We start from the raw sequence: 24,927 nt of genomic DNA, 5'->3' as shown, positions 1-24,927 counted from the left end.
TATTTATTTCAAGAAAAAAACCCGAAATTTCTCTGGTTACAGCTTATCACATTGAAATTTTGTGGTTTCTTTAGCCTTCAATGACAGCAAACTGTCCGACAAGTGTGCTTTAGTGATGATTCACCAGCTTAATTGATTACTAAGGTAGTTGTCAACCAATTGTCTGTCAATCAAACAACATATTTAGTGACTAATTGCATCAGTTATACTTTAAGATTAACGACGAATCATGCACTGACTAATGTAGCTCCACTGCACTGACAGTCCAAAACCCAAAGATGCTCACTTTACAGAGATATGATATAGAGAAGCAACAATTAAACAATTAATTGTTAAATGAAAATTAATACGCAACTATTTTGCTGATCTATTAATAGTTATGAGACTTTTTTATTTTTGGGAAAAAAGCCAAACTTCTCTGGTTACAGCTTCTCAAATCTGAATTTTTCTGGTTTCTGTAACCGTCAGAAACGAGTAAACTGTTTGACACGTTTGCTTTAACAGTGATTCAATAGCTTAATTGATAGTTGTCAACTAATGTTCTGTCGTTTGAACAATAGATTTAGTAACTGCTTCAGTTACACCTGAATTTAATCATGAATCATACACTGACATAATTATTACTAGAAATTAAATAAAAAGGACAACACTTAAATTTATGATTTATATGATACATAAGTACAAGCGTCTTTGTGTAATTTGCAAAGTGGCTCTGTGTTTTGCAGGAGTTGCCAGTCAGCTCCCCGGAGCACCTGATGGGAGCAGAAGCAGCAGAGAGAGATGCAGAAGAGGGAGGTGTACGGTCAGAGAGTGAAGGAAGTGATTATGCCCCTGGGAAGAAGAAGAAGAAGCGCTCCAGCTCTGCCAAAGATAAGAAGAAAGGAGGTGCGGCGGCAGAGAAAGGAGGCTCGTCCAACTCGAAGAGCAAACGCAAAGATCCAGAACCAGAAGATGATGAGGATGATGACGATGACTGCCAGGTAAGGATTCATTTAGACTCAGCTGTAGAGTGACATAGAGTTAATTCTCTTAGAGCTAATGTGACTAACTAACCTCCAATGTTCCTCTCCTCCTATGTCAGCCTAAGAGCTCCACCCAGCTGCTGGAGGCCTGGGGCATGAAAGACATTGACCACGTCTTTTCTCAGGAAGACTACAGCTCCCTCACCAACTATAAGGCCTTCAGCCAGTTTGTCAGGTGAGGAGAGCCCTTTTATAATATAAGAAGTTATCATTGTTTGCCTCCACTTTGTTATTTCAAGAGATTTATGTGTGTGAAAATATGAATAATTGCTATATTTCTTGTAAATGTTGTGCCCTTAGGCCTTTAATTGCAGCTAAGAACCCCAAAATTGCTGTGTCCAAGATGATGACTCTAATGATGGCTAAGTGGAGAGAATTCAGCACCAACAACCCTCTCAAGGTACCCTGAAATCTTTGTCTGATTTGTAATGAATCACACATTGCTGTCCTCTTGTGTCATTGACAGTAGAGAGCAGAGTTTCTCACTCAGTGCTGTGTCACCCTGTAGGGCTGCGCCACTGCCAACGCAGCCCTCGCAGCTGCCAATGTGGCTGCAGCTGTGGAGAACATGGTGGTGGCAGGGACAGACGGAGGGGCAGAGACCGGTGGTGCCGCCTCACCCACACCTGCTCCTGCTCCTGCCGCTACTCCAACACCTGCTGTTCCCCCAGCAGCCCCTGCACCGCCACTCCGCAAGGCCAAGACCAAAGAGGGCAAAGGTAAAGTAGGATACATATGGAACATATCAGTGTGGGAAGATAAAGGTGGTTTGTTATTTATCAGCTATGTAAGAACAAAATAGATTTATCTAACTAATTAAACTGTTTTTTGTTTGAAATTAAATCCCTGTGTCTTCTCAGGTCCCAATGCTCGCAAGAAATCGAAGTCTGCGCCTAAGCCCCCACAGAAGCCCAAACCTAAGAAGGTTGCTCCGCTCAAGATCAAGCTAGGTGGCCTCAACAGCAAGAGGAAGCGCTCCTCTGTAAGAAACTTTATGTGCCACCTTATTTTTCTGTTTTAAAGCATCATCCTTACATTTGAGAATAAGACGATCAATATATCTGATAACTGACAATGTACCATAATATAACCAGTTATTTCTCTCATTCCCAATGCCCTCTGTCTCACCATTTCTCCATCAGAGTGATGAAGATGACCCCGATGTTGACAGTGACTTCGATGATGGGAGTTTCCCTGTCTCCGATGGCTCCAACCGCAGCAGCCGTCCTAAGAAGAAACCCAAGAGTGCGAAAAAGAAGAAGAAAGGTTGGCACGGAAATATTACTTGAATAAAGAGTCAGCTTCGTTTTCTGTGCATCATTGTGGGACGAAGATTAAGGAACAGACAGCAGCTTAATGTGGGAAGGTTGGCTTCATCGAATAAGATCAAAGTCACGGCCAAAATTAAGGCCTTTATTCCGGCCTTACACCGGACAACTTTTCAAGCAAATTTACGGTGACAGATTTCCGGTGTCGGAATGAAATCATGAGAGTTTTACTTCAGTTGGTGGGCACACACGTGATCTTGATTGTTTGGTGTAAGATGGTTGAGCTGTCTTAACTCAGCCTTTTCCTCATCTTGACCTTCTGACAAAATCAAACATGTTCAATATTATTATTACATTTTTAATCTTGGCTCATGCAAATACTGAAATTCAATGACGTGACCATTGTCATCAGCCAATAGCTGCGCCCTCTTCAGCACCTAACAAGAAGCAGTAAACAGGGAGGGGACTCAGAGCATGCACAAGAACGTTAACGGTTAACGGTTCACCTCTCATTTCTATGGTTTCCTTCCACTAAAATAGTGCAGCCACCCCGACAGGCTTGTAGCAAGTTGAGGCAAATTGACAAGAATACTGTCTACATATCTTGTGTTTCTAAAGTTAAGGTTTTTTTGCAGATGTTTAAGCAATTGTTAATATGTAATATTTCTTAAAGGGAATTTGGTATACTATTTTCCACCAGGAGCAAGATGGGAAATTACCTTAAAAGGAATCTAGTTGTAGTCTTGCAAACAGTCACTCTGCAAGATCCTCAGTGTTTGCAATCTCTTACAGTGTGTCACTAAAAGATCACGTTGTCTAAAGATGTGAGAAGGTGTCAGACTTAAGTCTTATAGTGTATGGTAGCCATTATGTGTGCAGGTTTCCTCTAATTTCCTGTTAATGTCCTCTCTCAGTGGAGACAGAGGATGGTGATGGCTACGAGACAGACCACCAGGACTACTGTGAGGTGTGCCAGCAGGGAGGAGAGATCATTTTGTGTGACACCTGTCCCAGAGCCTATCACATGGTCTGTCTGGACCCTGACATGGAGAAGGCCCCTGAGGGCAAGTGGAGCTGCCCACACTGTGTGAGTACCTATCAGTGCTGTGTAGAGGAGACCATTAGGTCCCTATGTAAGAAAAGACTGGGTCTGTTTCCTGAGGTAAACTATACCTGTTTGTAAAGTATTGTTGGGTGGAGGTGTATTTCTTGAAAGTTACACTGACAGGATGGCTGGTTGTTGGGAAGTGGACTTTGTTAATGCCGATTAATAAATCTTTTTGTGTTGTCCATTTTTCTTTGTCTTTGCCCCCCCCCCCAAAACCCTTTTGCTCATGTTCCTGTCTATCCTTTCCTATTCCTCACCACATGTCTACCCCCCCCTTCCCCATCCCCCATTTCCTCTTCTTGTCCCTCCCTCCGCTATGGCTCCACACGCAAACATGCACACGTACGCACACACGCCCGCAATGCACACACACCCCACCCCCGCCGCTCTTGAAAATCACCCCACACCCCTCCCTTTTTTCCTTTCACTCCGTTCCGCATACCTTCCCTGCCTGTCTGCCCCCCCTCCTCCCCCTTGCGCTCACACCACCTCCCTCTGTCTGTAACTCTGCCACCAGGAGAAGGAGGGGATCCAGTGGGAGGCCAGGGATGATCTCTCTGAGGCCGAAGGGGAGGATGAAGAAGACAGGAGGGATGAAGGGGTGGAGGAGGAAGACGACCACCACATTGAGTTCTGCCGGGTGTGCAAGGATGGAGGGGAGCTGCTTTGCTGTGACACCTGCCCCTCCTCCTACCACATCCACTGCCTCAACCCTCCTCTCCCCGAAATCCCCAATGGAGAGTGGATCTGCCCCCGCTGCAAGGTGAGTGCTGCGCACCAGTGCCTGTGAGTCTACGCGTGCACGTGCTCACGTGGGCGTGCATGCAGATGCAGATTCCATCTTGTGCACTCCTACAGTAGATAAACCATGGCAGCTTTTATTTTGCGGGCTTTTCATGTCTTAAAAATCCACCGTTCCATATTACCTTTGAAAACTGGATTTCTTCTCCTGAATTATTTCCCTTTCTTTCCCTTCTAACAGTGTCCACAGATGAAGGGCAAAGTCCAGAAAGTCTTAACATGGAGATGGGGCGATCCGCCCGCCCCCACGCCTGTCCCTCGGCCTGCTGACCTCGCTGCTGATGCTCCTGATCCCCCGCCACTGGCAGGCCGCAGGGAGAGGGAGTTCTTTGTCAAATGGTGCAACATGTCCTACTGGCACTGCTCCTGGGTTCTGGAGCTACAGGTACCACACACACTCTCTGAAAATGTATCCACTTGTAGTTGAGAGTGTCGATCTTCCTGCTCACTTCCTCACAAATGCACAAGACACACAATAAACCCAACGGTCCCCTTCTAAACCTTCATGTCATTTGTCCCCAGCTGGAGCTGAACTGCCAGGTGATGTTCCGTAACTACCAGAGGAAGACCGACATGGACGAACCGCCTCCTGTGGATTTCGGAGGTGAGGGCGATGAAAACAAAAGCACCAAGAGGAAGAACAAGGATCCTCTCTTTATCCACATGGAGGAGGAGTTTTACCGCTATGGAGTCAAGATGGAGTGGCTGATGATCCACCGCGTCCTCAACCACAGGTAGGATACAGACAGTCTCGTATCAAATACAATGTTTCCATGTTTAAAGAAGCTTACAGTAGATTCAGTTTGCTCTGAAGGTGAGGAACTATTAGACTGAGTTAGTATTTTAGTCATATCATGTTGACGCAGACAATTCATTGTATCAGGGCAAAAATTAACATAACAGTGCTTCATCATAACGCTGTCTTTCTTGTGTGTATGTTTTTTCCATGGTAGCGTTGATAAAAAGAACAACATACATTACTTGATCAAATGGAGAGATCTGCCCTACGACCAGTCAACCTGGGAGAGCGAAGACATGGACATCCCAGAGTATGACACCTACAAACAGACATACTGGAATCACAGGTATGCCGAGACGTAGAAAATGTCAGATAATATTTCTCTCATGGTTAAAAGAATGTGGTTGAAAATATGTTTGTGTCATTTTCTTTTAGAGAGTTGATGATGGGTGATGAGGGCAGACCTGTTAAGAAGCTGAAGAAGACAGTCAAAGTCAAGAAGGCAGAGCGTCCGCCTGCTAATCCAGTTGTAGATGTAAGCATTATCAAACTCTGAAGCAAAAAAAAAAAAACACCAGCAAAAGTCATCCTGCCATATAAAGTTTTTTAAATGGAGTAATTTATTATTAATACTAAAATGAAGCATCACTGTCAAGTCTTTTCCCCCAGCAGAATAAAAGTAGCTTGAATCAGGACAGGTGTCGAATTGATATTCCTCTTGCTTTCTTCCTTCCAGCCCACCATCAAGTTTGATCGGCAGCCCGACTACCTGGACAGCACAGGAGGCACTCTGCATCCCTACCAGCTGGAGGGGTTGAACTGGCTGAGGTTTTCTTGGGCTCAGGCCACAGACACAATCCTGGCTGATGAGATGGGTTTAGGAAAGACTGTTCAGACTGCTGTCTTCCTCTATTCATTGTACAAGGAGGTACGAACAATATATGTGATTGTCTCACAAGAATCTTGAGAATTTATTTGTGTCACCCTGTCGTGATGCTGTTTTGTCCAGTCTGCCCTCCCCTGTCAATCAATGTTAGTGGGCAGGGTGTCAGACGTGTGACGCACAGTAATTCTGCCCATGAAAGGGGATGAGCTCCAAGGAAAGAACTCTATCCTAAAGGCAGGGCAAGACAAATACAGTTGTTTACGTTGTTTATCAGATATATGTGAAGGAGAAGCAAATTGTAAAACGCTTTCAGGGCTCAGAATACCATGTTGAAATTTGTAGGAATGTGGAATATTGCATTTTTTGCCAATATCTGATATACTGATTCCTATATCGATATATCCACTTTTTTCCCTTCTTAAATTTAGTTATCGTCAAGTCTCCTCTGTAGTGGAATTAATATCATTTTATATTCATTCATTGTACAAAGTAAGAAAAAGCATGACACTGATAGTTCATTTTAAAGCCAACATCGACTGATACAGAGCCAATATTATCGTGCATCCCTAAAAATGTGAACTGTGTACGTAATTCTCAGCTCTACATGCAGCAGTGCAAGTAATTTGGTGCAGGAAATATGTCGTGCAGGACTGTTAACTCTCATGCATTGACCATGAAACTCATGCAGTTGACACATACTCTCACAACACATGTCCATTTTCTCATGCGGAGAAAACACATTTATAACAGTGTAAAGCTCAAGCCGGATGGTGCTTAGGTTTTGAAACACAAAAATTCCTGTCATGTACCGCTGCTTGTAGCAGCCAAAAAGGACAAAGAAAAGTGCATTACAGCAATAATTTATTACACAACATATTTAGTCAGTCCTTATATGATAAAAAAAAAAAAAACTTTTCCATTTTAGAGTTGCTCAAAATGTTCCCCCAACCATATACAGTTTAAAGTTTGACTGCACATAACTGCTCTGGGAAAGTCAGCTCAAATGAAAGTGTAACACATTGAAAATGTCCACATTTTAAACTTGCACATTAATGAGTAAACATTTTCCTTTGGAGGTTAAGAAAAAAATTTCAATTTAATCTTGTTCAGGATGACCCTGAACATGACCATGCAAACTTTGAGGGTTTTTACTGTACAGAAAATCAAAGAAAAGTCATCTCAAAGTACATTCCAACTCTGCAATGGTTTCCTCATATTTGAACTGTCATAAAATGAAAATGTTGCAGCAGTCGAGGTTTGAATTCTTTTGGTCAGATCAGGCTGTGGTGGAAGTGCCAAGTATGGAAAAATACATGAAAGTGCAGTTAAAAAAGCCCTGACTTTGCATCTGTATAATGCAGCTATTTCATAATAATTGTACAACATCTTCACATGTTAAAATTTTCTTTGTCTTCCTGGGTACAGGGTCACTCCAAAGGTCCCTTCCTGGTTAGTGCTCCACTGTCCACCATCATTAACTGGGAGAGAGAGTTTGAGATGTGGGCCCCTGACATGTATGTGGTGACCTATGTCGGTGACAAAGACAGCAGGGCTGTCATCAGAGAGAACGAGTTCTCCTTTGAGGGAAATGCCATCCGAGGTGGGAAAAAGGCATCCAAGATGAAGGTAAGGACAAAGAAAAAAGGACAACAGTGATGATACCAAATAAGAATATTATACCAAGTTCAACCACCAGTTTTAAGTTGTGGCACAGGATTACCGGTGGAAACAACTGCTTGCAGCCATAGTAATTGTGTTTCTACTTATTTCCCTGTTTGGCAGGTTAACTAATGTCCTCCTCTCTCTGTGCTTTACAGAAAGACTCAACAGTGAAGTTTCACGTCCTGCTGACATCCTATGAGTTGATTACTATTGACCAGGCTGTGCTGGGCTCTATTGAATGGGCCTGTCTAGTTGTGGACGAGGCTCACAGGCTGAAAAACAACCAGTCCAAGGTGATAATATAATACTTTGTAGAGGCTTTGTTTAATTCTGTGTTTCTGAACATCAAAAAATAGTTTAATGCCTAAAATCTAATAATTTTCTTTCTTTCTGCCTGCTGTTAGTTCTTCCGAGTGTTGAACAACTATCCACTGCAACACAAACTGCTGCTAACCGGCACCCCTCTTCAGAATAACCTGGAGGAGCTCTTCCACCTGCTGAACTTCTTGACTCCAGAGAGATTCAAGTCAGTAGCCCCGCATCCGGCCAGAGCGTGTGTGGCTGTATTGCAGCTACAAAGAGGACAGCCACCTTCCACCCTATCTTCATGAATTTTCCTTTTCTCTTTGTCTTTATAGCAACCTGGAAGGGTTCCTGGAGGAGTTTGCGGACATTGCCAAAGAGGACCAGATCAAGAAGCTCCATGACATGCTGGGACCACACATGCTCAGGAGGCTGAAGGCCGATGTTTTCAAACACATGCCTTCAAAGACTGAGCTCATTGTTAGAGTGGAGCTGAGCCCCATGCAGAAGTAAGACCCTCTCTACACAGATAGTCTTCAAATATTTGATATTTTTACCTTAAGTTTTGGCCTCTTTCAAACTGAGTTTTAGGTCACTTAAAGGAGATTTTTTAAAATGCCTTCTAAGATGCAGCTTTTTCAAAACTCAGGCTACTTTGGATTCATGTGGGTGTGTAAAAAGTGTTTGGGAAGCGATGATGTCATCTTTGCACATTGGTGGACTACTGGTTTGCTTATGTTTTGTAAACACTGCTTGGATTGTTGTTGATGAGGTGTGGAAGCGGATTTTTTATGTCCAGAGCAGCTTGTATCTTTGAGTGACCCGATTGTCCTCAATTTGAAGAGGAATGACAGTGAGAAGATCTCTAGTTGGTGTTTTGAAAAAGATAGCATTAGCCTGTACACGTTGCTATGTTAGCGACCAGGGGAGACTGCAGAAGACAGCTATGTGGGCACTGTCTGAAGTCTGTTTTGCGTTCTAGTGTGGATGGAGATACTTTGTAAAACAAAGGTCAAGTGGACAGAATTTTATTTTAAAGGGAGGGGAAAAATATCAGTTTAAAAAATATCTGTTTATGTGTATACAGGCCCTACATTAGGATAAGATATGCAGAAGGTCTGTAGAGTATGAAGTCTGAATTCTGAACAGTGTACAGTATATTTTCCTTTACCTCATCTCTGAAGTCTGTTTTCTTGTTATCTTTTTCTTTGTTGTAACAAAGGAAATACTACAAGTTCATCCTGACACGTAACTTTGAGGCCCTGAACACTCGCGGAGGAGGAAACCAAGTCTCTCTGCTCAACGTGGTGATGGACCTGAAAAAGTGCTGCAATCACCCCTACCTCTTTCCTGCAGCCGCCACGGTACGACCCCAGTCTTTTCACAATTATATGGGAACAAACTGTTTGTTTCTGGGTTGAAGCATGGATCTGCCTCCATGTATTAAAAAATGTTAAATGCAGTCAGTCATTCTGATTTCTCACTCTGATTGTAGGAGGCTCCAAAACTTCCAAACGGCATGTATGAGGGTAATGCTCTGACCAAGTCTTCAGGAAAGCTGATGCTGCTTCAGAAGATGATGAGGAAGCTGAAGGAGGGAGGCCACAGGGTGCTGGTCTTCTCCCAGATGACCAAAATGCTGGACCTGCTTGAGGACTTCCTGGAGAACGAGGGATACAAATATGAGAGAATTGACGGAGGAGTTACGGGCAACTTGAGACAGGAGGCCATCGACCGCTTTAATGGTGAGCCATATATTGTGTTGCCTAAAATAGCTGCTATGGTTTGCTATCGGAGTGCTAATTTTCTTTCTCTCTATATTGTTTATCCCAACAGCTCCTGGTGCTCCCCAGTTTGCTTTCCTCCTCTCTACCAGAGCTGGTGGATTGGGCATTAATCTCGCCTCTGCTGACACCGTCATCATCTACGACTCTGACTGGAACCCCCACAATGACATCCAGGTATGCAAACCACAGGTGTTAACATCAAATCCATGTCAGCATGTTTGTTTGGACGATTACGCCATTTGTTTTCTGTGTGTGTACTTCGTAGGCGTTCAGCAGAGCTCACCGTATTGGCCAGAACAGGAAAGTGATGATTTATCGCTTCGTCACCAAAGCCTCTGTGGAGGAGAGGATTACACAGGTCTGTGAAAAGGAACACTACAAAGAAATTACACATACTTCTAATCAACCGTGTGAGGATTCTGTGATCGACTGCTCACCGCATGTTTTGTCCTCCACCTACCTCCCTCAACCAGGTGGCAAAGAAGAAGATGATGCTGACTCATCTGGTGGTGCGACCTGGTCTCGGCTCCAAGACAGGTTCCATGTCCAAGCAGGAGCTCGATGACATTCTCAAGTTTGGAACTGAGGAGTTGTTTAAAGATGAAATCGGAGAGGGTGAGTTGACTTTAGCCCCCTGATATGATTTGCTTTCAATTTTAAGATCATGATTCAGTTCGATTTTTGATTTAAACTTTTTTTTTCCCCAGCACTAACCGCTGTCACATTGTTAGTCTATTGTGTCTTGATTAGTAAAGATCAACAAATCATGGGTTTGATGCTCTGACAACTACCACCTTCATTTTCAGATTCTTCTTTAAAAAGATTGGCTACATGTGATACAGCCGTCATGTGGAATGTACCACACTAAGGCTATATCGTCAAATTTAAATAAGTTATCTTACAGTATCTTATTTCACCAGTAAATTAGAAACAAAAAGAAGAGCCACTAGATGGCAGAAGGGACCTTTACAACACCAGACTGCCTCACCTGCAAAGGAGCCACCGGGTCCTGGTGGCAGTAGTAGTGGTAGCTGTTGTTTTGCTCAGGGACTTTATATAAAGATGGACAACATGCCTGCACTTCCTTCCACTGTACAAAAATGAAGCCAAAATGTCCCTGATCTGGCCGCTGCCATCTTGCGTTGGTGACGTCATTTGGGGCCAGAGTCTGCGCAGTAGCGATCTCTGCGGTTTTGAGTTCCCACCATCCAACCATTGCAAGCAGCAGCACTGATTGGCACACACAGCTGTCAATCTTGATGTCAAACCCCCTTTTTTGGCATCAAATAACTAATTAAAACCAAACTTGAACACTTGAAAATACACCAGGGTGATAAGAACTAGCTAAAATGACCTAAAAAAACAGTAATGTAGTTTTTGCTTTCTTTTTATTTCTACTTATTTTGCTTTCCAGGGGACAACAAAGAAGATGACAGCAGTGTGATCCACTATGATGACCAGGCCATTGACCGCTTGCTGGACAGGAACCAGGACGCTACAGATGACACTGAGCTCCAGAGCATGAACGAATACCTCAGCTCCTTTAAAGTGGCCCAGTATGTGGTCAAAGATGAAGACGATGAGGTGCGTGTATGAATACATAACTTAAAGGAATACTTCATCCCATATATGACCATTTGTGTATCAACCAGTGTTTCACTGAATTTGTGAAGAAAACTTTTTCCCATGCCTCTGTTGACTGAAGAATCCAAAATCGAGAGAATTGTATTCTTAGTATATATGTTTATCACTCTGTTTTTGCGCCAGGAGGAGGAGGTGGAAAGGGAGGTAATCAAGCAGGAGGAAAGTGTTGATCCTGACTACTGGGAGAAGCTGCTGCGTCACCACTATGAGCAGCAGCAGGAAGACCTCGCCCGAAATCTGGGCAAAGGCAAAAGAACTCGAAAGCCAGTCAACTACAATGACGGCTCCCAGGAGGACCGAGGTATAAGACAGGGTACAGAACAATATATAATGCAACCTCTTCTTGTGTGTGAGTGCTGTGCAGTGCTGTTGGTGGTGTTGGTGAAAGACTCAGTGAGTGCGTAGCATCAGGTTTTATGTTATTGGCATCATTAGATTGGGTCTAGAAACAGTTAGTTGTGTGTTATTAAGAAATTGATATTTTACTTTTTCTCAGATCTAGCATGTTCAAAACAAATCATTTGAATCCTTATAAAGGAACAAAGTTTCCCTCAAAGCTGGAACACAGAGTGACGTATAAAGAGCTGTTTGTACTTCTCCTGAGTGCAGTTATCTAGCTAACTTTATTACCCAGCAGTTTCTCCCTTCATCAGTTAATCAAACTTTATTTTTATAGCACCTTTCATACAGGTTAGTGCAGCTCAAGATGCCTCACAGATGGCAGACAAGCTGATATTAAGGCCTTGTCCACATGTACACAGGTATATTTGAAAACGTAGCTTTTTCTATGTGTTTTGGACTTTAGTCCACACACAGATTGCATTTTAAGTTACTGAAAACTGACTTTTTGTTAAACTCTTTTTAAGATGTTCAGAAACTCTGTTTTCAAAGGTGTTTTTGATTTTCAATGTCAGAGTGTGCGCCATTGTCTCTTTTGTGAGGTGTCACAAATGAGGCAGCATTTGTGCTGGCTCTAACCTTGCTAACAGGACTTTTTATGTTGACACATGAATGTACAGTTATTCTGACTTTATAGTGAGGAACAGAGGTGTCAGAATGTGCTGCGGAGGTCAATGCTCCTGATTGGCCGGCGTCATTTTCTTTGTTGCTTGGCTTTTGGGTTACAGTTATATCACTGCCTATTTTGCTTGGCATGTCCTTGACAGCGTTTCAGTTATGTTTTGGATGGAGATTTTTTATATATATATATATATATATATATATATATACACACACACACACACACACATACATACATATATGTATGTATGTGTGTGTGTATGTGTGTATATATATATATATATATATATATATATATATATAAAATAATCGTGTGTGTGGACAGGATTTTTTTTCTTTTCTTTTTTTTTTTTTTGTTGAGAACGAAGGGGGGAAATAATACCTGTGTCCATGTGGACTAAACCTAAGACAGAACAAGTGTAGACTGTAAAAACAACAAAAAAGAAAAAAAATATTTAATATTATGTAATATTATTATAAAATTAATTTTAAATAATTTTAAAAACTGTAACAGTATAGGTAGTAAAACAAAGTGAAATAATACAAAATTAAAGAACCAGATTAAATAGATTAAAAGGACAAAGCAAGTATAAAAGTGACAACAATAAAATAGAATTAAAAGCTACAATAATATAACTTACAGAATAATAATAACAACAACAATACTACTACTACTACTAATAATAGTTATAATAGGTAAATACAAGCAATACCAAAAACTAGATAATGAAGATTAAAAAAGATTAAAATTAGACAAAACAAAGATAAATAGAGGGATAAAAATGTATAATAATAATTTGGGATGCATATGAGACAATAATAATTATGGAAATGTAAACAAATAATAATTTTAAAAGCTATAATTTCAGTAATAGCAGTTAATCATTAATATTACTGTATTGCAGTACAGTAATAATCATAATCAACAGAACATAAAATGTAATATCATTTTACAACATAAATACAATAAAGCAAGTGAATAAAATAATGTAAATAATAATTTAGATTTAAAAGCCTGGCTAAATAGGTAGGATTCCCCATCCCCCCTGATTGAGTCTTATTTGAACAAAGCCTTTACAGGATTACAAGGACAGATGCAGCAGACGTGTCAATACTCTAGTAAGCTATTAGATTTAAAGGGATTTAAGAAGACTTAAGAAGTTTATTTAATATGTAAGTACAATCATGTGAAATACTGCCAGCTGTGAGGCTTCACTAAGGAAACGGTAAAATAGTGAATATAAAAACATAAAATAAAATAAAAGAAGCAATAAAAAACAGATGCATATTTAAAAGAAAATCATGCAAGGCAAAAGGCAAATATAAACACGGTAGATAAAGAGGTAATAAGTGATCAAACCTTACCATGAAAAGAAATTTACAGAAAAATGTATTTATAGAACCTGAGAAGCAGTCGCTCCCCCTCTTGGCTAAACGCCTGGTTGACAGTTACTAAATGGGGCTGCAGCTCCTTTTTTGTTTTCTCCCTCTTGAACATTTCTGTCTGTGCTCCCTTTAGACTGGCAGGAGGATCAGTCCGATAACCAGTCGGATTACTCTGTGGCCTCGGAGGAGGGCGACGAGGACTTTGATGAACGTAGTGAAGGTAAGGCTTACTGTTTAGATCACTGCTGTTAAGAAAAGAGGTGTGTGTGTGATATGGTGGTAGATTAACTGAAGCCACCAAATACTAATGTGAAGTTATACAGAATTAAGTTTTTACTTGAGTCTAACATTGGGTCCCAGTAATGCTTGAGACACTGAGGTTCTTTCACCTACTAACATCCTTCAAACCGCCTCTACAGGTGTGTATACAGATTCAGACGACAGCTATGATATCTTCATTGACTACCTCTACATGTCACGTAACCGCCCGTGCCACTGTGTCTTCTGCTCTGAGCGCACAGAGGAAAAACAAGACAGAAAGAGAAAGAGACAGGAAGAAAAGAGAAGGAGGAAAGGAAATAAACAGGCAAAAAGATTAAAATCAATGGTTTCTCGGCCAGCAACTGTTAACATGCACTTTAAAGAGATTTTTAGTGTTCAGGTTTTTTAAAAATGCACTTAAAGGGTTTGTTTAAAAGGAACTTGTTTCAGATCAAATTGTTCCCTATAAGATGATATAAATGTTATTTATTTGGTAGTTCATTTTGACTGTACGTGTTTTATATTTATTGTATTTTTTTTATTTTATTTGATTATGGCTCTGTTCCTTGAAATGCATTAAATAAAGTACCACAACACTGCTTTCAGTTGTAAATGTTCTGAAAGCCATATTAAGAAGCATTTAATGTAGAGGAGTTGAGAGGTTGAGAGGAGGGAGAGCTTCAGCAGGATCAGAGTGTGACGTGACGTAAGTGGAGCATCTCTAGGACGTTAAGAACACACACAATGATCACATCAAATTCAGTTTGAGTTTTGACGTCATGGCCTCGGTGAAACTTTATTGACTGGAATGAATATCAGATAAATGAACTGTGTTCATTTCCTTATAGCGAACGCCCGCAGACCAAACCGCAAAGGGCTGAGGAACGATCGGGACAAACCTCTGCCTCCGCTGCTGGCCAGAGTGGGCGGTAACATCGAGGTGAGTTCCTGCAGAGACGGTGATAAATGCCTTGAGAGTGACTTCCTGTTGAATTTGTGTTTTTAAAATTTTAAACATCTTATCCTGGTTTATCATCTGTCAGGTTTTGGGCTTCAATGCACGGCAGAGAAAGGCTTTCCTGAATGCTGTGATGCGTTATGGGATGCCTCCCCAGGACGCTTTCACCAACCAGTGGCTGGTCAGGGACCTCCGCGGGAAGTCTGAGAAAGAATTCAAGTGAGTGGGTTTTACAAGTATTTAATCAATGAAAAGTAGCTTATGATTAACCATCGTTCTGCAGAACCTCTTAGCTCCACCCTGTAGTGACAGTGACAAAGCGATTTTGTGTGCTGGTAGTTTGAATAAGAACAGTACAGAGTTGGTGCTGGCTGAATTTGAGTTGTGACAGTCGCTACTGTTGGTCCATCACCAGAGCCTCTGCCCTCTCTCCTCCCGACTAATAGTTTCCATGCAGCAGGGAGTGAAGCGGAGGAATCGCTGGGTGCACTAGCTAATTCTTATTTGTCTCATTAGCTATAATAACCTTTGTGACCTAAGTTGATAATGATGTAGGGTAATGCACTTGCAGCCTCAGATGCAACCATTCTAATCAGTGATGGACATGCATATTGACATTTGTTGGTTAAAAACCCTGTAACTCCATTTGAGCTTGACTTTGGTAAAATATAATGACACATGCAAGTATTTGACCATAAGTAAAGATGCAGTAACAACTTTTCTGGGCAAGCGTTTTATGCCTGTATTAGATGGGACAGACCAAGCGTGGAAGAGGGAGAGTGAGGGGATGACATGCAGCAAATGGCCACAGGCTGGAATCAAACCCACAGCTGCTGGGATAAGGACAGTGTCTATGTACATGGGGTGCCTGATCTACCTACTGATCTACTGGGCGTTCCATGCAATACCAGCTTTGATGCAGCAGTGTTCAGCTTTTTCAGAAACACAGTTTTTTGCACTTCCTGAAAAGTAGCGGTTTTGGCATATGAGGTTTCTGCCCAAAAGTGACCATATATTTTTGGCAGGGCTGAATTTCTTCAAATTCAAATTTGGCTCAGATGTTCACATGGACACAACAATGAACTGATTAGATTTCAGTGGTCAAAGGTCAAGGTCATTGTGACCTCGTCTGTCTCATTCTCGTAAACGTGATATGTCAAGGACACCTGAAGGGAATTACTTTAAATTTGACACACAAGAATAAACTGACCAGAATTTTGTGGTCGAAGATTAAAGGTCAAGGTCAGTGTGACCTCACAAAATTTGGTTTGGGCCATAACTCAAGAATTCATAGGCTAATTATAACAAAACTTCACACAAATGTGTAATAAGATAAAATAATGAAGTGATGACATTTTGTATCCTAAAGGTCAAAGGTCAGCTTCACTGTGACATCACAGTGTTGCATAAAACACTTTTCTGGCCACTACTCAACATCATATCTCAGGACCAGAAGGTCTGATACTTACTTGCTGACACTCACCTTGGGCGTCCACCTTGAAATCATACTGATTGTATAGCTCTTATGTGCTGTCGCGGGGAAGATATATGAAGTGTGTGAAGCAGCCATGTTTTCGCAGACATGGACGTAAACTGTAAAAGAAACTTGACTTGTGCGCAGAAGCATACAACCACAGGGCGGTCTTTTTTTTTTTTTTTTTTAAGGGTGATGACCTCTATTGAGGTTTTTGTTTGAAGCTTTAATTTTTAAAAACATGTCGCTTGGTACAACCCTAGTTTTTAGTGTTGACCAAAATATGTCTGCAACATGAAATTAAAAGCACAGACTTCTTCTATGACTCGTGTGTAGACAACGTTTGAGAACTGTGGCGGTCTTTTGAATGAAAAAAAAAAAAGGTTTAATTCAAAATGTTTACATAGAAGTATTGCTGTGTATAGAGGCCAAATCTCAGGTGTTGGCGATATAATCAAAACATTTCAAACAAAACCTACCACGAAGTTGTGTTCCACCTTACTTGGCAGGACTGTCTGCACTGTAAGCATGACTCTGGTATATTCATCATTCTGTTTGATATGCAGTGTTTCCTTTGTGCATTTTTCTGAAATGTGTGAAATCGACATTTCCTCCACCTTCTTCACACATGCTGCAGGGCCTATGTATCTCTGTTCATGCGTCACCTTTGTGAGCCGGGGGCTGATGGAGCTGAGACCTTCGCAGACGGCGTCCCACGTGAGGGTCTGTCGAGGCAACACGTGCTCACCCGTATTGGTGTGATGTCACTCATAAGGAAAAAGGTATGGATCACCAGTTAGAGGAAAAACTAGGAAGGTACATTTTAAGCAGTTAATTCAACCGATAGTGGAGTGTCTTAGAAAAAGAGCGAGATGACTGGTTGGTCTGTAGATATAAACATAGATCAAAACTATGTGATGGGTGCTCATGGAAAACAGGAGGATGTTAACTGTGGATTACTGGTTAATCATTAATAATTTTTCCCATTTGAAAACAGTTTTAACCACTGACATGATGTATGTTTAATGCAAAATTAGAGCGGGCCACATTAGAGGTCAAAAGAATAGATACAGTATACGCAGAGTTACTTGAATGATAAACTAAATAACACAAAATAATGACTTTATTTAAAATTGTGGAGCTCTCTCTCTCTTATTAACAACTGGCCCAATAAAATCCAAAGTTTTACATGCAACAAAGAGCTGCACAACTCTCTGTGACAGTTAGCTCACCTGTGGAGGAAAACAGATGGTATATTAATCCAGATGGGGAAAAGTGGATCTGTCCAGTATGCTGTAAATGAAATAGAAAATAAGTTCTCTGTGGTTTTCTACTGTTCTTTTTATTGTGAACTATTTTTATCTTATGAACTTTGTTCCATAAGATAAAAATATGAAAAATATGAATTTTGTAAATATGGAAGATGCACAAAGACTGACATGGCTGTTCACGTATGAAACATATAAATTAACCAGTTATCTGGAGGGAGCCTGGGAGCAGAGATGAAAACTCTTTATTGAGATAATCTGTAGATATTTGGTAGCTCCTTATGTGAATCGCTTATTTGAGATTTTGTATGTACATGTACATAAATTAATGATGGTTTGTAAACCTATGTGGGATTGGCCACATGTTTGCCATGAAAGAGAAATAATGAATAAATGGATGGACGAATGACTGAATGAGGAGTCATGTGTCGGTTAACAGGTGCAGGAGTTTGAGCATGTGAACGGTCAGTGGTCGATGCCCTGGATGGCCGAGCTGGAGGAGAACAAAAGGGCTGCAGCTTTGGCTGCAGGTGAAGACCCAAAGACTCCATCTACTGGGACCCCTGCAGACACACAGCCCAACACTCCTGTCCCAGGTAAACACACACACACACACACACACACACACACACACACACACACACACTCTTTATACTACTACTGGAATATTAAAAGAAATTTTAAAATAATAATCTATATGATTTCTTAGAATATAGTAGTATACTATTATAGTATAATAGTATAAGTTCGTTTCATGATGCACACACTGTAGTTAGCCTTTTCTTTTGCAATAAGAACCATCACAGACTCATATACTGTATGTCGTAACACTGGCCTTATGATGGTCCTTTGACAAATGACATGCATTTCCATTTCCTCTTAATCTCAGCAGCACATGCTTTACTTCAACTTTTACCCTGACTGAACTGTAAAATGAATTCTAACTAAATGTTAAAACTAAAGTCATTACTGTGAAATAACCCTGGAAATTGTGAAGCAATTGTTTATCTCTGCAACGCACCGAAAAATATTCTGCCATCATTTAGTCTCTGTTCAGGCTCATATACAGTTATCTCTTGACTGTCAGAGTATACCCTGACACCCTCTTGTGGATACAACCAGAATAACATTAAACAAGAAAAACTTGGCCACTTGACATTTATTTTTTGGCTTATTCAACCGTCACTCTTCAAAAATGTAATTAATTTTTTAACAGAGACAAGATAAAATGCACTCTTTGCCTACCTGTTGTTAACATTTGAGTTGTGTTTCTTGTCAGAGGATTTATCTAAATCAGAGGACAAGGAAGACATGAAGAAGGAGGGTGAGGATGGCAAAGGAGCCAAGAAGGCCGATGATCCGGAGGTGAATTTTTATCCACATCACCCATTTTTATTTTCAGTGCAGTTTAATAAGCTTTAAGCAGCAACATTAACCCACTGCCTCTTTCCTAGATTATTGAAATCCCAGACGAGTCTGAAAAATCCCCCGTCCTGGAGAAGAAAGAGGAAGAGGTAGAGTCCGCTACAGGGAAGGAGGAGAAAGAGAAGGAGACAGGAAATGGAGATGAAGGCAAGGAGAAGGAGGCTGAAGACATGAGCAAGGAGAAGGAAGAAAAGGACAAGACTTCAGAAACGGAGAAGGACATTCCTGCTGAGGTCAAGGGTGAAGGTTCGGACGGCAAGACGGATTCAGATGAGGACAAATCCAAAGGTGAGGCAGGTGTTTGAACTGCTCTCCATTGTGTTTCATTTTATTTCCTTTTCTGTGATTTTAACTTCTGCTTCTCTTGTTTCAGCTGAGGAGGGAAAAGATGAGAAGATGGACACAAGTCCACAAACAGAGGAGAAGAAAGGTACATCTCTCCCCGCCCACTGAGCAGCAGCTCTAACTTGTACTTCAATAAATTAGCAAAATAAAATGACAAAAATTGACAAAGGTGCTGCTGCAGGCAACTGGTAAATTATTCTGTGTTGTGAATGTTGGTGACATTCTTATGTAAACAAACACAGCCATAAACACAAAGGCAATGTTGCGGTCATGTCCATATATTTTTCCATAAGTCAATAACTTAGTTATTATGACAGGCCTCCCTGTAGCCGCTGTATTCATCTAGTTGCCCAACCCAAGTCTCTATAATGAGAAGATGTCTTGAGTTTTAAACTTTGTCGCTGTTGTTTTCTCACAGAGCAAAAAGAGGAGAAGGATGCTGTGAAACCAGACGAGACTGGCAAACTGCAGAATGGAGAGAACACCAAAGAAGGAGCAACAGCTGCGCCGGTGGTTAACGTCAGTGAAGAGAAGAAAAAAGCCACCAAGCAGAGGTTCATGTTCAACATCGCTGATGGAGGATTCACAGGTGGACACACACACGCACACATGCACACACACACACACACACACACACACACACACACACACACACACTTTTTCTCTCTCCCCTTTCCTTTCTCTTTATTTTCTGTCTTTTGACCTTTGTGCCCTCGTTCCCAGAGCTCCACTCTCTGTGGCAGAATGAAGAGAGGGCAGCCACCGTCACCAAGAAGACCTTTGAGATTTGGCACCGTCGCCATGACTACTGGCTGCTGGCTGGAATCATACAGTATCCTTTCAGTGGACCATTTTTGTTAAATTCACATGGGGATTGTTGGTTTCCCATCACATCAGAGCTGAAATGAGTAGCTGCAACTAGTCAATCATCAGAAAATTAATAAGCAGCTGTTGCAGCTACTGTTTTGAGAAACTGGTTCTGACCTTTTAAATATGAAATTGTGGTTTCAGTTTACTATATTTGGCTTTCTCCAGACAAAATGAGCAATTTGATGGTGACATCTTGGGCTTTGGGAAGTTGTGATTGTGGAATTTTTCACTATTTTCTGATATTTTATTGAATAAACAATCCATTATTTGGAAGACAAAGAAATCTTCAGATTAACCATTAATTCAGATAATCATTAGCTGCCGCTTCGTACCACATCACTGCATTCAAAATGGTAGGAAACTATGGCTGCTAATACAAAGTACACCAAGACCATGCTGCATTCTGAGGCTTTTGTTTTTCTTTTATGGTTTTCTGTTATGACAGTGAGGTGTTTGTGTGGATTAAGAATTATTTAGGGGCCTATTAATCCATTCAAAATGTACTGGATCAGGTATTCAAGCTAGGTTTAACAGAGAAGGACCTTTGCAAAACAAGTTGCCTGAGTTCCAAAATCTGAAGTTATCTGAGCATGATAAACAGCAGTTATTGAGAACAAAATCAGCACAGGATAATATGACGCTCACAAGACAATAATGTTGTTACACTTGACCTCGGCATCTCTCAGACACGGCTACGCTCGGTGGCAGGATGTGCAGAACGATGTGAGGTTTGCCATCCTCAATGAGCCCTTCAAAGGGGAGATGAGCAGAGGAAACTTCCTGGAGATCAAGAACAAGTTTCTGGCCCGCAGGTTCAAGGTGAGCACAGCATGCTCTCTAGTCTTACATGTTTCCCCTCTGTGTGTGTGTCTGTCTATGCTTGTATCATATCTCACCGGACATGTCGTCTCTCTTTGTTTCCTGCGCAGTTATTGGAACAGGCGTTGGTGATCGAGGAGCAGTTGCGCAGGGCGGCTTACTTGAACATGACAGAGGACCCGGCCCACCCCTCCATGGCCCTCAACACTCGCTTCAGTGAGGTGGAGTGTCTCGCTGAGTCCCACCAGCACCTCAGCAAAGAGTCGATGTCTGGAAACAAGCCAGCCAATGCAGTTCTGCATAAAGGTAAATGATCAAAACAGAGATGGGTACAACTGTTTTAATGATTGACTTGTTTTAGTTATTAATTTTTTCAAACAAAAAGCCAAACATTTGCTTTTTAAATATGAGAATTTGGAGCTTTTCTGTGTCATACGTAATTATAAACTGAACAGCTTTGGATTTTGAGGAGGACATCACCTTTGGCTCTCTACACAGGGCATGCTTCACTGTTTTCTGACTTTTAATGACAAACTAATTAATGGAGAAAGTAATTGGCAGATTAATCAATAACGAAAATAATCATTAGTTGCAGTTACAAATGCCATGCAACTCACCTACAAACTCACAGATTCACAAAGTCAAATGTAGTAGAGCTATTGCTATGAAAAAAAAACAGCAGATCTTGGCAGTAGAATTGTTTAAAATATTCTATATATACTGTCACCTCACACAATAAATTATTTGTGTCTAAGAAAACATTTTTTTATTACATAAGAAGCTTCAGAGTTGAAGGAGCTTGAGTTTGTGTGAGAGAGAAGTGTTGATTGTCATTGTGATAGTATCAGCAGTAGGGAAAAGGGAACTATTATGTCAACACAAAAATTTGAATTTCTAGGCTCTAATTATAGCAGCTAACATGACCAGCAACAAATATCAGGTGCAATATTGTGGGCAGCTTACATAGTCAGAACAAAGACAGCTTTTCATTACTTGTTTAGGTGATAACCATTGCAACCACCCAGTCATCAACCTCTGTGGTTGAAGAGATGATCACTTGCAAAATATGATGGTTTGTTTTCTAGGCTGAAACCAAGGATTATTTCCTTCGACAATTAAGCTGCTTATTACTTTCTCATTTAATTAATTTATCCCTTTTTTATCAGATTTTCAAGAAATAGTATCAGTTTCAATTTACAAACATAAAAAACTAGTAGGCATAAAATAAAAATACAGGAACAATTATAAATAAATTAAACTACAATATAAAGATATGTTTCTAATGCACCAATTTTCAACTTCACCCCACCACACAGTCATCAGAAAGCAAGGTATGCAAGGCTTAATGCAAATTCACTCAGCTGAGCCAGTGCACTTTCTTAATCTGTGTGTTCCAAGATAATTATTTTAAAAACAAACCAAAAAAACCACGTTCTTTTAAATAGTTATTGTTTTCTCTGAATTGAATAGGTTTGTTTTTCATGCAAACAGTTCCTTCAAAAATTTACCAATACTTGGTCTGTTTACATTTTTCCACAATGTCAGTTAATAATTTGACCTATTAAAATGCCCATCATGTTATCCTAGAGCACCAAATCATAACTTTTGAGAAGCTGAAGTAGGGATGGGGATCGTGAAACCAGTTCTAGTGGAGAAATTTTCCGAATCGCGGAAATCATATGCCTCTGAGCTTTTTTATCAGTGCTGGCATGTGTTTCTGACCGTTGCACATTACAAATGATGATGTCAAATTCATATCTACGCTGCTGGAAAACTTGTAACAAGAAGGAGTCATGGTAGAGAGGACGAAACAGTCCAAAGCGTGGCTTCATTTCACGAAGAAAAGTGACAATAGTGCTGCTTGTTAGGTCTTTAAAAGGATCATTTCAACTAAGGGTGGAAACACCCACAGTATGCTGAAACATGTTTCTTCTAAACATGGGCTTAAAGTTCAGAAATGCCACGTACTGCCACGACACTGTAGGCACGAGTGCCACTGCTTCCCCACTGAGCAGCACATCCATTACTGAGGGAAGATATCATGTTTTAATAAAATTAGCGCCTCACAGACGAGCTTAGAAGATTTTTCATTTGGTGAAGAAAACCTAAATGAAAACAAATGCTGCACAGAAATTCTGCTGGAGCCTCCAAATGTTTGGCTTTTCTTTTTTTGAAAATTAACTTAAAAGATTATCAAAACAGTTGCTAATTGATAACTGCTTGACAGAATAATAAAAGCAGTGGAGAAGGAGAGATGCTGTTTGGCTTTAGTAACTGCGGACAGTGACTGTCACATGTTTGACAAAATGGTCATTGTCAGTAGGAGCTGTATAATTTACAACCTTGTGGTTTACTGCTGTTAGCATGCTAGTTCCTATAGTCAGTGTTTGCAGCATTAGCCATGCTATCTCCTGTCCCCTCCTGCATCAGTTACTACGTTTAACAGGTGAACCTGGTCTGACTGCGTCATAATGCTAAAATGTGGTATTTTGAATCCTTGAATTTCACCAGACATAAACTGACTGAGAAACTACAGCAGTCCTTCAGTTAGATTGTCAGTGTGGCACTCATAGCTCATTTCTGTGTTGTATTTCCAGTTCTCAAACAGCTCGAGGAGCTGCTGAGCGACATGAAGGCTGATGTCACCCGTCTCCCGGCAACCATTGCCAGGATACCCCCTGTCGCCGTGCGGCTGCAAATGTCCGAGAGGAACATCCTCAGCCGGTTGGCCAGCCGGGGCCCCGACGTCCCCACACAGAACCAGTCACAGACCTCGCAGCAGATGCAGGTGCCCCGCTGACCAATCACCTCGCACATGTCACTCTCACTGACTGAGGCTAGTCGCCCTCACCTCACCGCCATGTAGCAGACGTCCCCCCTCCCCTACTTAACCACCATGTACAGCACAGTCAGGTTAGTCCTCCTCGTTCTGCACCCACAACCCATCTCCAGACTCAGTGGAGCATCAGCTACTGTATGCCGGACTTTGTTTTGAGAAGACTGGAACTGCAGATGTAGGATGGGAGGGAATGGAAACGAGTCTTTCTCCTTCACTGGGATTCTGATTTTAACTCCTGTAACCTGAACACTGTCGTCATGACTGAACTGCGGGCAGCTCCACCGACCTGTCCTGTTCTGTCTTTACAGCAGGGTCAAACATGTGTGTGTAACTATATGTAACATGAAGAAGAAGCTAGACTGGAGAAAAAGCAGCATGCTTGGAGTATACTGGTGCTTTGTAGTAATTTTTTGGATTATTGAACAATTCAAGGGATTTTATTGTGCTCATTTTCACCTTTAGAAAATTGTGAAACTTTTTCTTTTTTTAAAAAAAAAAGTCGTTCAGCTATTAATGTCCTCACCTGTATGTGTGTATGTGTAGAGAGCGAGAGAGAGAAAAGAGTGTGTGTGTTTCCTGTACGTATGTGTGTATAAAACCGGGCATATTATCGTGCACCTCTACTGCAGAAAGCTCCCGATGCTGAGAGACTGTTACTGTCACTTTTTCGATCAGTAGTCAGTCAGATCCGTTACCTCCTCTGCGTCCCTACCCTCCATCCCAAACCTCCACCCATCTCGTCAGGTGACTCGATCCAGGATCAACTCTCTGTGCTCACGTCCCAACCAGCACCTCGACATTCCTAACTGCACCACAGATTTGCTCCCTGGAAACTCTCCCGTGTTCTCCCGAAATACGGACATGCAATAGCTCCACAGCTCTTAGGTACATGGGATGGTTTTGAGAACGAAGGCAATCTTAAGTTAATTTAATTTCTTACTGTATATTGTTATCTTGTTTTACATTATTGAATATTATTATGGTTACCACCTCGCTGTTTTTATCATTGCTGTTTGTTTTTATGAACTACAATAAAAAGTCA

At 41.2% G+C, this 24,927-nt stretch overlaps 2 protein-coding genes across 6 annotated transcripts in view; one reads left to right on the top strand and one right to left on the bottom strand.

Annotated features, from left to right (window-relative positions):
• The window catches only part of wnt4b (wingless-type MMTV integration site family, member 4b), a 17,045-nt gene extending 14,828 nt beyond the window's left edge, over positions 1-2,217 (bottom strand). Inside the window, exon 1 of the mRNA XM_049583691.1 lies at positions 2,151-2,217. The gene's annotated coding sequence lies outside the window, so the exon portion shown is untranslated. The remainder of the gene's footprint in view (positions 1-2,150) is intronic.
• The window catches only part of chd4b (chromodomain helicase DNA binding protein 4b), a 26,928-nt gene extending 2,001 nt beyond the window's left edge, over positions 1-24,927 (top strand). For 3 of the 5 annotated variants that reach the window (XM_049583555.1, XM_049583553.1, XM_049583552.1), the window contains 37 exons: positions 726-980; positions 1,082-1,197; positions 1,323-1,422; positions 1,531-1,741; positions 1,883-2,004; positions 2,165-2,288; positions 3,205-3,377; positions 3,916-4,161; positions 4,381-4,584; positions 4,722-4,933; positions 5,153-5,284; positions 5,374-5,473; positions 5,675-5,866; positions 7,250-7,450; positions 7,642-7,779; positions 7,891-8,012; positions 8,125-8,298; positions 9,012-9,153; positions 9,285-9,534; positions 9,626-9,750; positions 9,842-9,934; positions 10,050-10,191; positions 10,991-11,160; positions 11,344-11,533; positions 13,760-13,846; positions 14,736-14,827; positions 14,931-15,064; positions 16,957-17,101; positions 18,027-18,183; positions 18,867-18,952; positions 19,042-19,300; positions 19,386-19,442; positions 19,776-19,946; positions 20,081-20,189; positions 20,914-21,046; positions 21,157-21,352; positions 23,644-24,927. In XM_049583555.1, coding sequence (XP_049439512.1) covers positions 756-980; positions 1,082-1,197; positions 1,323-1,422; positions 1,531-1,741; positions 1,883-2,004; positions 2,165-2,288; positions 3,205-3,377; positions 3,916-4,161; positions 4,381-4,584; positions 4,722-4,933; positions 5,153-5,284; positions 5,374-5,473; positions 5,675-5,866; positions 7,250-7,450; positions 7,642-7,779; positions 7,891-8,012; positions 8,125-8,298; positions 9,012-9,153; positions 9,285-9,534; positions 9,626-9,750; positions 9,842-9,934; positions 10,050-10,191; positions 10,991-11,160; positions 11,344-11,533; positions 13,760-13,846; positions 14,736-14,827; positions 14,931-15,064; positions 16,957-17,101; positions 18,027-18,183; positions 18,867-18,952; positions 19,042-19,300; positions 19,386-19,442; positions 19,776-19,946; positions 20,081-20,189; positions 20,914-21,046; positions 21,157-21,352; positions 23,644-23,846 — 5,733 coding nt within the window. In that variant the 5' untranslated portion in view covers positions 726-755 and the 3' untranslated portion in view covers positions 23,847-24,927. The remainder of the gene's footprint in view (positions 1-725; positions 981-1,081; positions 1,198-1,322; positions 1,423-1,530; positions 1,742-1,882; positions 2,005-2,164; positions 2,289-3,204; positions 3,378-3,915; positions 4,162-4,380; positions 4,585-4,721; positions 4,934-5,152; positions 5,285-5,373; positions 5,474-5,674; positions 5,867-7,249; positions 7,451-7,641; positions 7,780-7,890; positions 8,013-8,124; positions 8,299-9,011; positions 9,154-9,284; positions 9,535-9,625; positions 9,751-9,841; positions 9,935-10,049; positions 10,192-10,990; positions 11,161-11,343; positions 11,534-13,759; positions 13,847-14,735; positions 14,828-14,930; positions 15,065-16,956; positions 17,102-18,026; positions 18,184-18,866; positions 18,953-19,041; positions 19,301-19,385; positions 19,443-19,775; positions 19,947-20,080; positions 20,190-20,913; positions 21,047-21,156; positions 21,353-23,643) is intronic. The other 2 variants (XM_049583556.1, XM_049583554.1) reach the window with 1 other exon arrangement.

This window comes from Epinephelus fuscoguttatus, linkage group LG8 (genome assembly GCF_011397635.1).
Source record: "Epinephelus fuscoguttatus linkage group LG8, E.fuscoguttatus.final_Chr_v1".
Lineage (NCBI taxonomy): Eukaryota > Metazoa > Chordata > Actinopteri > Perciformes > Serranidae > Epinephelus > Epinephelus fuscoguttatus.
Note: the sequence above shows the minus strand (reverse complement) of the source record. Positions and strands in the feature narration are given on the sequence as shown.